This window comes from Silene latifolia, chromosome 2 (genome assembly GCF_048544455.1).
Source record: "Silene latifolia isolate original U9 population chromosome 2, ASM4854445v1, whole genome shotgun sequence".
Taxonomy (NCBI): domain Eukaryota; kingdom Viridiplantae; phylum Streptophyta; class Magnoliopsida; order Caryophyllales; family Caryophyllaceae; genus Silene; species Silene latifolia.
Genome location: NC_133527.1, coordinates 41,090,650 through 41,100,675, shown reverse-complemented (window position 1 = coordinate 41,100,675; position 10,026 = coordinate 41,090,650). Strand labels below are relative to the sequence as shown.

General features: G+C 37.0%; 2 protein-coding genes and 1 long non-coding RNA gene across 3 annotated transcripts in view; 1 reads left to right on the top strand and 2 right to left on the bottom strand.

Moving 5' to 3' along the window:
- The first annotated feature begins 419 nt into the window (after nucleotides 1-419).
- Nucleotides 420-10,026, top strand: part of LOC141642647 (uncharacterized) — a 27,187-nt gene continuing 17,580 nt past the window's right edge. Inside the window, exons 1-3 of the long non-coding RNA XR_012543373.1 lie at nucleotides 420-506; nucleotides 989-1,048; nucleotides 5,870-5,946. This is a non-coding gene — a long non-coding RNA (uncharacterized LOC141642647). The remainder of the gene's footprint in view (nucleotides 507-988; nucleotides 1,049-5,869; nucleotides 5,947-10,026) is intronic.
- Nucleotides 1,753-4,976, bottom strand: LOC141626744 (cysteine-rich receptor-like protein kinase 10). The gene is made up of 7 exons (XM_074440411.1): nucleotides 3,990-4,976; nucleotides 3,587-3,703; nucleotides 3,278-3,411; nucleotides 2,982-3,192; nucleotides 2,637-2,874; nucleotides 2,312-2,462; nucleotides 1,753-2,217 (listed from the first exon to the last, which is right to left on the bottom strand). Exons 1-7 carry the CDS (start codon nucleotides 4,708-4,710, stop codon nucleotides 1,918-1,920), a joined length of 1,872 nt encoding a protein of 623 aa, XP_074296512.1. The 5' UTR covers nucleotides 4,711-4,976; the 3' UTR covers nucleotides 1,753-1,917.
- LOC141626732 (cysteine-rich receptor-like protein kinase 19) lies at nucleotides 5,954-9,990 on the bottom strand. The gene has a single exon (XM_074440405.1). The coding sequence runs from the start codon at nucleotides 9,988-9,990 to the stop codon at nucleotides 9,187-9,189; it is 804 nt and encodes a 267-aa protein (XP_074296506.1). The 3' UTR covers nucleotides 5,954-9,186.

Sequence of the window (10,026 nt, the reverse complement as noted above, 5' to 3'; positions counted from 1 at the left end):
TTTTAATATTTGTAATTTGATACTATGGGTATCAATCTCATACCCACCCCCCTCCCTGGGTATGAGAAACCCATTCCTCATGGGTTTGAGGTATGAGTATCAAACCTTCAATTTTGTCAACCAAACACATTGTATGAATTTGGTTCATTCCAAACCCATACCTCATACCTATATTGGGTGAACCAAACACCCCCTAATAACTAACAAGAACAACTTTGGGATTTAGGGTTTGGGGAACAAATTAATCAAACTGGTAAGAACAAATTCATAAATTTGGGGAACAAATTAAACGAATTAATCAAAACTAATACCTAATAAGAACAAATTAATTGAATTAATCAACAATCAACAACAAATAATCGAATTAATAAGATTATAAGAAATTAAGAGAAGTAAGAACTGAGATTCTGAGAACACATACCGAGTAGCAGGCGAGTAGTAGTACCGCGAGTGGTGGAGTGTCAGACACTTAGACGCCAGGCAGACGGCCGGCGGCACTGCGGCAGGTGGTGGTTGTCTTTATCGTTCTATTGTGTTTGTGTTCTTTATGAGTTTATGTTTATTGTTGTTTTGCCTGTTTCTGTTTGTGAGGTTCACTGGTTTGTGTTTATCGTTTTTTCCAATTTTTTTTTTTTTTTTTGCACGTGAGGCACGTGCCCTCCCCCCCCCCCCCCCAATCCGCCCCTGGTGTAGGTCATCAAAAGATGATGAGCATGGAAGCAAAGAACTACTAATGAATCATGATGGTAAAAGTAGTTTACAATTTTACATCGTTGAAGCGTCAAAAATGAACAAGTTTAACGAAATGTGTTGCAGTAAGACTGTAAGAGGGTAACTTAAAAATATCATCTTTGTTGCTCAATGCACATGATGGTCACAATGCGCACCAGGTGTTCGACATAATGCTTGTATGAGAATCGGGTCTTTGATTCTCTTACGTTTAACCTCCCAAGTTGATGGATTGATTCATAGTATGCGCGTTCACCAGGTGATCGACATGATGGTCACAATGAGCTAATCAAGGTTGTGTCAGAACTCACATGTAATGGTATGCTTCTCTTTCTTCATCACCTTGATTTATTTATACTTGACATATCATCATAACCAAACAAGATTGTTGTGGCACTCAGTGTATATGTATTATGCCTCTCATCTTGCCTCGGATACTGCCCACATTTCTGATTTTGAAAATGCTGTTCAATTTTCAGATTTTCTAATTCATCCAATTTTGTGATTTTTACAATGATTCAGTATTGTGTCCACTCTATTTTCTTATATCTGCTATTTTAGATGTGTAACTGAAATACATCGACCGGTTTTGTCACCTTTTACTGTGTTGTTTGGAAACATGTATACAGTATACATAGCAACTAGAATAGCATTAATAACCAGCGTTCGTCATTGTAGCCGGCACCCAATTCCCGCCAACATTTTAGTCTCAAGAGATATGTCGTTGTTTACCTAAAGAAAGCAGATATCTATCTTGTGGAAACTCCAAACATTCCCAAGTAGTGAAGCTTCTTTTTTTTTTTTTTTTTTTTAAATTGCTTTGAACTTTAACGAGCTCGTAGAGTCGTAGCCTAAAGGTTCAAGATACTACCAATTTTCCGATGTCTTTTTTCTCGGGATGTTAATATTTGTCTTACTAAAATCCATATATATTATATTGTCTTACTGAAATCAATATATATTATATTCCATAAAATAATTAAAAAAATCCACACCCAAAATCCTTTAGCTACGCCAAGACTCTTGAAACAAAGGGTCAAACCGAACAATCAAAGAATGATAGTTTATCAGCCTTAAAGGTAAGCATTAACTGAACTGCAATGCATCTTTTTAAAAACTCAAAAGCTTTGCAGCTTCCAATGTTTCACCAAAATATCAACAGAACCTTTGAATCTGCTTTCCCTGCCTTCATCGAGGCGATAACTCAGTGATCAATTCTTGTGCCCGAAGACCTTGACTTTCATATGAAACAATTCGTCTTTCTGGTCTATAAGGAAAAGATGGAGGGCGTGAAGGCGGTGGCAGAGAAATAGGTTTGGTGTGAAGCATCAGCAAGACTGATGCTGTTGTTGGCCTTTTCGCTGGATCTTCCTGGATGCACAGTAGGGCAACATGTATGCATCTTTCAACTTCATCTTTTGAGAAATCATTCCCTAGTGCTTGATCTACCAACTTCAAACAATTTCCTTCATCCCAAAGTCTCGAGGCCTGTATTTGAGAAGAACACAGGATCTAATTTATTTTAGTGCATTACTTTTAGCTTTTAGAAAGTAAGGATATTGAATTAACCTCCTCTGCTTACATAGTTTAGAAGGTTCTCATCTTCAGTATATGGATTCGAGGAATAATTTCTCAGGCCACTTATAATCTCCAAAAGTATGACACCATAGCTAAATATGTCCGACTTGACCGAGAATTGTCCTGTTATTGCATATTCTGGAGCCATATAGCCACTACATAACAATATTTTGTCTCCGGGTTAGCGTCTGTTATTTACCCTTAAAAACATGGATCCTAGAGTGTGAATCCAGTTTGGACTTTGCACTTTAGAGGTGGCTTGCTGTCATCTCATTGAAAAGAACAAATATATTTCTTTAGTAAAACTGAAATAAAGTATGTAATCTTACAATGTCCCTGCCACTCGACTTGTATTTCCTTGGGTTTGATCTCCACCAAAAAGCTTTGCCATGCCAAAGTCAGCTATTTTAGGGCTCAGATCTCCATCTAACAAAATGTTGCTTGGTTTCAAATCACGGTGAATAATCTTAGGACGTGAATCATCATGTAGGTATAAGAGCCCTTTTGCAATCCCAACTATAATTTTGTAGCGCGTCTTCCATGTCAATAATGCACTTCTTTTCGGATCTGCCATTTGTCATCCACAACCAGTTTAGAAATAATACTCTTATATGTAAACACAGTATATTGGTTCTTATTAGAATTAGGAGCGTACAGTGGAAGTAAATCATTACCAAATAAATAGCGATCAAGGCTTTTGTTCGGCACAAATTCATAGACAAGTAACATTTCGTCTTTTTCCAAACAGAACCCGAAAAGCTTGACAAGATTTTTGTGTTGAAGTTTTGCAGTTAAGCATGCCTCTGTCTTAAACTCCCTGATCCCCTGTCCTGAACCATTTGAAAGCCTCTTCACTGCAAATGCTTGACCATCTGCGAGTAATCCCTGAAACGCTCAACATCTGGTTTACAATCTCAAAAGCATCTTATTATTTGGAGCTGCATGTAATTAATGAAATAAATAAGCGTACCATGTAAACAACACCAAAACCACCTTGCCCTAGCTTGTTGTCCGCAGAAAAGTTGTCTGTGGCTATTTTGATCGCACTAAATTCAAAATGCAAATTTTCCATGGTCTCAATCTCTTCAAGCGCTGCAACTGCAACTACAGAAATTACTTCAAATTATCTCTTCTAATTACAAGTCTAAGCTTCGTAGATGTTTATATCTTGACTCGATTTCTAATTTGTGCTTCTTACAGCCTTTCTTACTCCCTTTTCATAATGTTCCATGTTTTCATCTATGTCATTAACATGCGATTGTATTAACAAGGTAATTACCTGTTGGCTTTCTGGCGACCTTTTTTCTTTTCAAACAGATCGCAATAATTAGGAGTAAAGATGCCGCTGTAACTGATGAAACAACTCCCAAGGCAATGTATAATCCCTTACTCGCAGCTACAATATGAATAGGTAAAGGTTAGTTATTGAAAATGTAACTAAATCCTACATGCGTCAAACTTTGTGTTCGCGGACTCCTAATGTTACCTGGCATACCCGTGGGTTCGACACTCGGCACTCAGATATGGTTGCGACACTTGGACACTTCATTTTGAGCCAAAAACACAATGATTTTTTAACAAAATAGCAGAATCCAAGATTTAGACACGTACTTATGTCGGATACTTCTAAGTAGAGTTCTAATCAAGTCTAAGTAACATAAGTCAAGCTGGAATTCATTTACCTGTGGTTGGTGGGAGAAATTCACCATCATTGAAAGTAAACATCAGTCTACAGCTTGGTTGCAGAATAATCTCTGATTGAATACCATTCATCTGAAGCCTTCCTACTGCAGTTTGTAAGCATTTATCACAATTCGAAGGGTTTAAATCTGGAGTGCAGTCTACAAAACAATTCAATGATATCCCCTTTGTAACATAAACAACTGTTGCAGCCGACATTAGTGACGAGTTCCCACTGCTAGCTTGATTTGAAAGGCTGATAAATGTGTCTTTCAAGCCTTGATTGAACTGACTATAGTTTGCAGGACCCCTTTGCAGAATATAGAACATAGATATATCGCTAACAGAAAATATGTCACGTTTGGCATAGCGTACCATGCATTCTGTATACCAAATGATAGCTTCTACGCTAGATGAGCATCTGCTTTTAACCTCATCTTTTGCTGTCAAGATACAGTCTTGACAATTTTCATTAATGTAGATGTTATTGCAAAGGAAAAGGCCATAGACCTTATTAGTGCCTTTTCCAGTAGTGAAGTTGTAGAAGTCATTTGTTCTAGCTTTTGAGGTGAGATTTGATAACAGGAGGTTGAGATTTTTTTCGAATTCGCTTCCCTGATCATAGTTCCCGTTGTCTGCACAGTAGCTCTCTAAGTAGGTGGCTGGGTCCCCGGCATTTGCGGATTTGATTAAAGTGATCGAAAGAAAAAGGAGTATATACATTTAAGGGTTATAGAAATCTACTGGTTTACTTTGCTTCAGTGTTTCATTCCTCAGGATTCTTGTAAATAGGTGAATTTTGTAATTTGCAGCTATCATGGGCTGTTGAATTTGGTGCGTTACTAGGAAATGACTATTGGCAATTGAACACTTGAGTTTGATGCATTTCTGGGAAATGACTTAAAAAGTCAATGGTCTACCCTTTATGAAAGGCATATTTAGCTGGATGTTTTTGACTTTCTGTGATTCAGCATCCTTTATATACCAATTATAGGTGAAATGGTAAGGATCGTACAATTTGTTGACAATGTTAGTTGACTTTTAGTTAGAATCCAGAAGGAGCTGTATTGCATCCAATTTTGAAAACTACAGTAACCAAGAATTTAAGAACTAAGTAATCTATATGCTGCTAAAAAGGAATAACATTTTTTTTCCTTGATTCCTGCAAATAACAAGTAAAATAAAAACTATGAATCAATTTTCTCCAAATTATTTGGGGTTTACTAATCTGTATCATCTTTTGAAACCATCAGTAAGTGATAAAATAACAAGTAAAAAAGAAGAAAATGAAAGAAAAATGCATTAAAAATGGAAAAAGAATACACAGAACAAATCAATAGATGATTAAAGTGTGAATACCAGTTTTTCTCCAATTCAACGCGAATTGGCGAAATATCCATGTGCCTGACAGTAACATGAGTGTTCTATTTACATGTACATGTTTATTCGTGTTTTAAGTTTGTGGTCGTATGATTTATACATAGACTTTCATAGTTCTTTGTCATGACAGAGTTATAATTCCAGGAACCAGGGGTGTGTGAACTGTATCCTCAGTAATTGGCAAAATCGAAAATTGTGAATGCCACGCTCTTCAGAAAAATCTTATGTTATGGTCAGATAGATGGATCATGTACCCCTAATTTCGAATATGTAGTCCAATGTTCATGAAAATGAATTATTCCCTGTCAGAAATCAGAATGACTAATCTACACTTTGTTAATGTTAAGTCCTTATATTAGTGTCTTGTATAGTGAACGAAGGTAACTTTTTTTTTTTTTTTTTATACTTTTGCATTGAGTGACCTTTATGTATTTGCAGAACACTATTTTAAATTCGCTTTCCTTCACTTGGACTCAACAAATTCTGCCCTTGATGAATGCAGGTTACTGATAATGACCTACTATACATGCTTACGGAAGAACCAAGGAAAGACCGAAGACGGAAGACGGAAGCCCAGTGGTATATTCTTCTGTACCTTATAGTTTTATGTGTCATTTCATAAAATCCTGTGTGATGTAGAATGTGTAGAGAAGTATGCCTGGACTCCTAGCTAGTACTTTTGTTTGCTACTTGACAACATGACATAATATTTCCTTTAGTCGACTTAGTCATAGCGATATTCGTATGAGTTATGACACTTAATGTGTATTTTAGAAATACATCTTCATAATTGTCAATATTTCAATTGTACGACTCTAATGAAGAAGTACTATTACAACAGACTAGAAGGACTTGGTAATTTCAACATGAACGAACACTCACAAAACAGGAATCATTTCTAATATCCAACTATTCCACCTAATAAAAGTAGACTTCATAAATTCCATTAAAGCAGTGAGGTTACATATAGTTAAGACTATATGCCATATTACGGGGGATTCACTATCACTGATACAGTAGTTTATATCACTCTTTTTCATGCTCTCTATGAGCGGGCCTGTGCGCTCTCTACATTCACTGGGGAAATAATTCGGTGATCGAATTCTCTTCCGCATCATTGTAACATCCATGTGAGATTGTTTGCCTTCCTGACCTATAATGGAATGTGAGAGGTAGTTCAGGTAACGGCAGAGAGGTAGGTTTAGTATGAAGCATGAACAAGATTGATGCAATGTTTGGCCTTTTTGTTGGATCTTCCTGAATGCACAATAACCCAACATGTATGCATCTTTCGACCTCATCTTTTGAAAAGTCATTCTCTAGTGATGGATCTAGCAACTTCAAAAGATTTCCTTCTTCCCAAAGTCTCCAAACCTATATGTTTAAGTGTTTAACGCCTTACAATTAGTGTATAAGAGTTTAGCAACGCAGGGGAGATATTGAATCGACCAAAGACTTATACTTACATAGTTTAGAAAATTTTCATCCTCAATTTCTGGATCCGGGGAGTTGATTCTCAAGCCACTCACAATCTCCAGAAGTATGACACCGTAACTAAAAATGTCGGACTTGTCCTGTTGTTACATATTCAGGAGCCATATATCCACTGTGCCACAGTTAACTTTTTGTAAGTGTTACGAATTTTTGCCAGTTTAATATATAGGTCTCTTTTTTTCTTTCTATCCTAGAGAAAACAAAAACACATTGTTCTTCGAATAAGATTACAATGCCTACAAGGGAAATAGATACATTAAACTGTTTGCACTCATTATATTTTGAATTAAAAGTCTTTCAATAGATTCTAGATGCAATTTTCCTAATTTGAACATGTGGAAACAACTCGTTTGGGCGATTAATAAAGTGGTAAGGTTGTGCACTTATGACCAGTATACTCTATCATTTTTGGAGGCCGAGCGCCCCTGAGGTATAGGTGTGAATGTGTGATGTAGTTTTCATTTAAATTGGCACACTTCTAAGATTGACCTTGTGATTAGTTTTGTGAAATTGAATTTTGAGATCTTACAATGTCCCTGCCACTCTACTGGTATCCCCCTGAGTTTGATCACTGCCAAAGAGCTTCGCCATGCCGAAATCTGCTATTTTGGAGCTCATCTCTCCATCTAGCAGAATATTGCTAGGTTTTAGATCACGATGAATAATTCTAGGATGTGAATCTTCATGTAGGTATAAGAGCCCTCGCGTAATTCCCACTATGATCTTGTAACGAGTCCCCCACTTCAAATCTGCTCTTCTTTTTGGATCTGTTGGTTGTAAAACAGCTTCTTGTATCAGCTAATAAGCCACATATCTTCATTCCAAAGATGATGTACTAATCCTGTTGGTTTATATTGGTACTTGTAAGTAAATCTTACCAAATAGATGTCGATCGAGGCTTTTATTGGGTACAAATTCATAAACAAGTAACATCTCGTCCCTTTCCAAGCAAAATCCAAAGAGCTTGACAAGATTTTTGTGCTGAAGTTTGGCCGCTAAACATGCCTCTGTCTTAAACTCCCTGATTCCTTGCCCTGAAGCATTTGAAAGTCTCTTAACTGCAATTGCTTGCCCATCCGGAAGTGTTCCCTGAAATCATCAAATGTGAAACCAATCAACACCTATGAAATAGTGACTTTATATTGTGACGCTATCCTTCACTGGCATAATAGATCATACCATGTAAACAATGCCAAATGCACCTTGACCAAGCTTATTGGTTGCAGAGAAGTTTTTTGTGGCTGATCTGATGGCATCGAATTCAAAATGCAAATATTCCATGGTTTCTATCTCTTCTAGCCCTGAGAAAATAACCATTAACATCCAAATGTTAGCTTCAGATGATGCCTTTGTCCCAGAAGTCAGAACTGTTCACAGATGGACTTATTTTTGCTGTTTAAGCTTCGTAGTTATTTCTACATTACTTTTCATTTTTGTAACTACTACTGTCTAGACATACGATGTTCTACACACTACTACGATACTGGTTTATGATCCCGATATTTGAAACAACTAGGTTTTATCGCCTGTCATTGCCTGTATTTGGAACAAAATGTTGTCCTATAAAAGTTACAGGAGGTGAATTTACCTGCTGGCCTTCCTGTGATCTTAGTTCTTTTCAGAGAGATCACGATATTCAAGAGCAAAGATGCTGCTGCAATTAGTGAAACAATACCCAAGGCGATGTATAAACCCTTCACTGCTGCTACAACTTTAAAAAGTAGTATGTTAGTTTGATAATCACTGGGTATATGGCAAATTTGAATGCATTGTAACCGAACAGGCGAAGGGGGATAGATAAGTATTAATTCCACCATCCCATTTATACCTCCCCATTCCTCACTTGACTATAGGTCATAACTAAGATTTATCGATGAAATATTATTATTACCCCATGACAAAGAATTTACATAAAGTGATACCTCATGAGAGTCATGACCCTAACAATCCCTTTCTGTTTGAAGTATCAAACTGATGGAAGAAGTATATTATGGAGTACTTGGCTAGGGATTGTGTAGCAAGTTCACTTTTTTTATGTTTACAGCATATAGAAATTAAAGAGGCTGGTTAATTTGGGATGGAGTGATGTACTAAAAAAGAAATGGAGACATTATATATTGACTGGAGGGATTATTTCCAATTTCATAGGAGTCAAAATCGCACTAATCTTTTGCTTTGGAATATGATGGTATAAAGTAAAGGGTTCACTAAACTATAATTGCTTTTGTCATTGGGAAGTAGCAGTCAGTTAATGCAATGTGATGCAATTTTCTATGTGTCACTCGAAAACATAGGTATAGTTGTGTTACTTGTGTAAATCCGAGCTCAGACCTCCCATGGGATGGAGCCTTTTGAGGCACTGGTTATTGTTGTTTTTGGATAAGTATTGTGACTACCTGTTGGCTGAAAACCAGCATCACTGAAACCATACATCAGTCTGCAACTTGGTTGAAGCAACACTCCTGATAGGGTACCATTTGTCTGAACCCTTCCGATTCCTGTCTGTAAGCATTTGCCGCAGTTTGAGGGGCTTAGATCAGGAGTACAATCTACGTAACAACACAATGATATCTCCTTTGTGACATACACGACTGTAGTTGCCGACAGCGTAGAGAAATTTCCACTGGTAACCTGATGAGATAGACTAATAAATGTGTTCGTCAAGTCTTGATTAAACTGGTTGTACTTTGCAGGGCCCATCTCCACATAATAAAATCTCGAGATGTCATTGATGGAGAATATATTGTGATTTGCATATCGTAACATGCATTCTGTATACCACACAATTGCTTCTTTGCTGGATGGGCATCGTCGTTGAATTTCTCCTTTTGCAATTAGAATACAGTGTTGACAAACCTGGTTGATATAGACGTTATTGCAAAGGAAAAGGCCGTATACTTTATTGGTGCCTTCTCCAGTGGTGAAATTGTAGAACTTATTTGTGGTGGCTTTGGAGGTGAGATTTGATAGTAGGAGGTCTAGATTGTTTTCAAAAACTCTTCCCTGATCATACTGCCAATTCTCCGAGCAGCTGCTCTCTAAGTATGTCACTTGATCCTCAGCATACGTAGATTTGAGTAAAAAGATTGAAAGAAAGAGAAGAATGGTAGTTGCTTTAGTTTGTTCCATTATCTTTAATTTGGAACTGTCTCTTATTCTCACCTG

Bases quoted from the DNA above. Each gene is read 5' to 3' on its own strand.
- LOC141626732 (XM_074440405.1), bottom strand. From the start codon at position 9,990: ATGGAACAAACTAAAGCAACTACCATTCTTCTCTTTCTTTCAATCTTT.
- LOC141626744 (XM_074440411.1), bottom strand. From the start codon at position 4,710: ATGTATATACTCCTTTTTCTTTCGATCACTTTAATCAAATCCGCAAAT. The intron at 3,193-3,277 runs GTACGCTTATTT...TGAGCGTTTCAG, and splicing joins GTTTTGGTGTTGTTTACATG to GGATTACTCGCAGATGGTCA. The intron at 2,463-2,636 runs GTAAGATTACAT...ATTGTTATGTAG, and splicing joins AGTCGAGTGGCAGGGACATT to TGGCTATATGGCTCCAGAAT.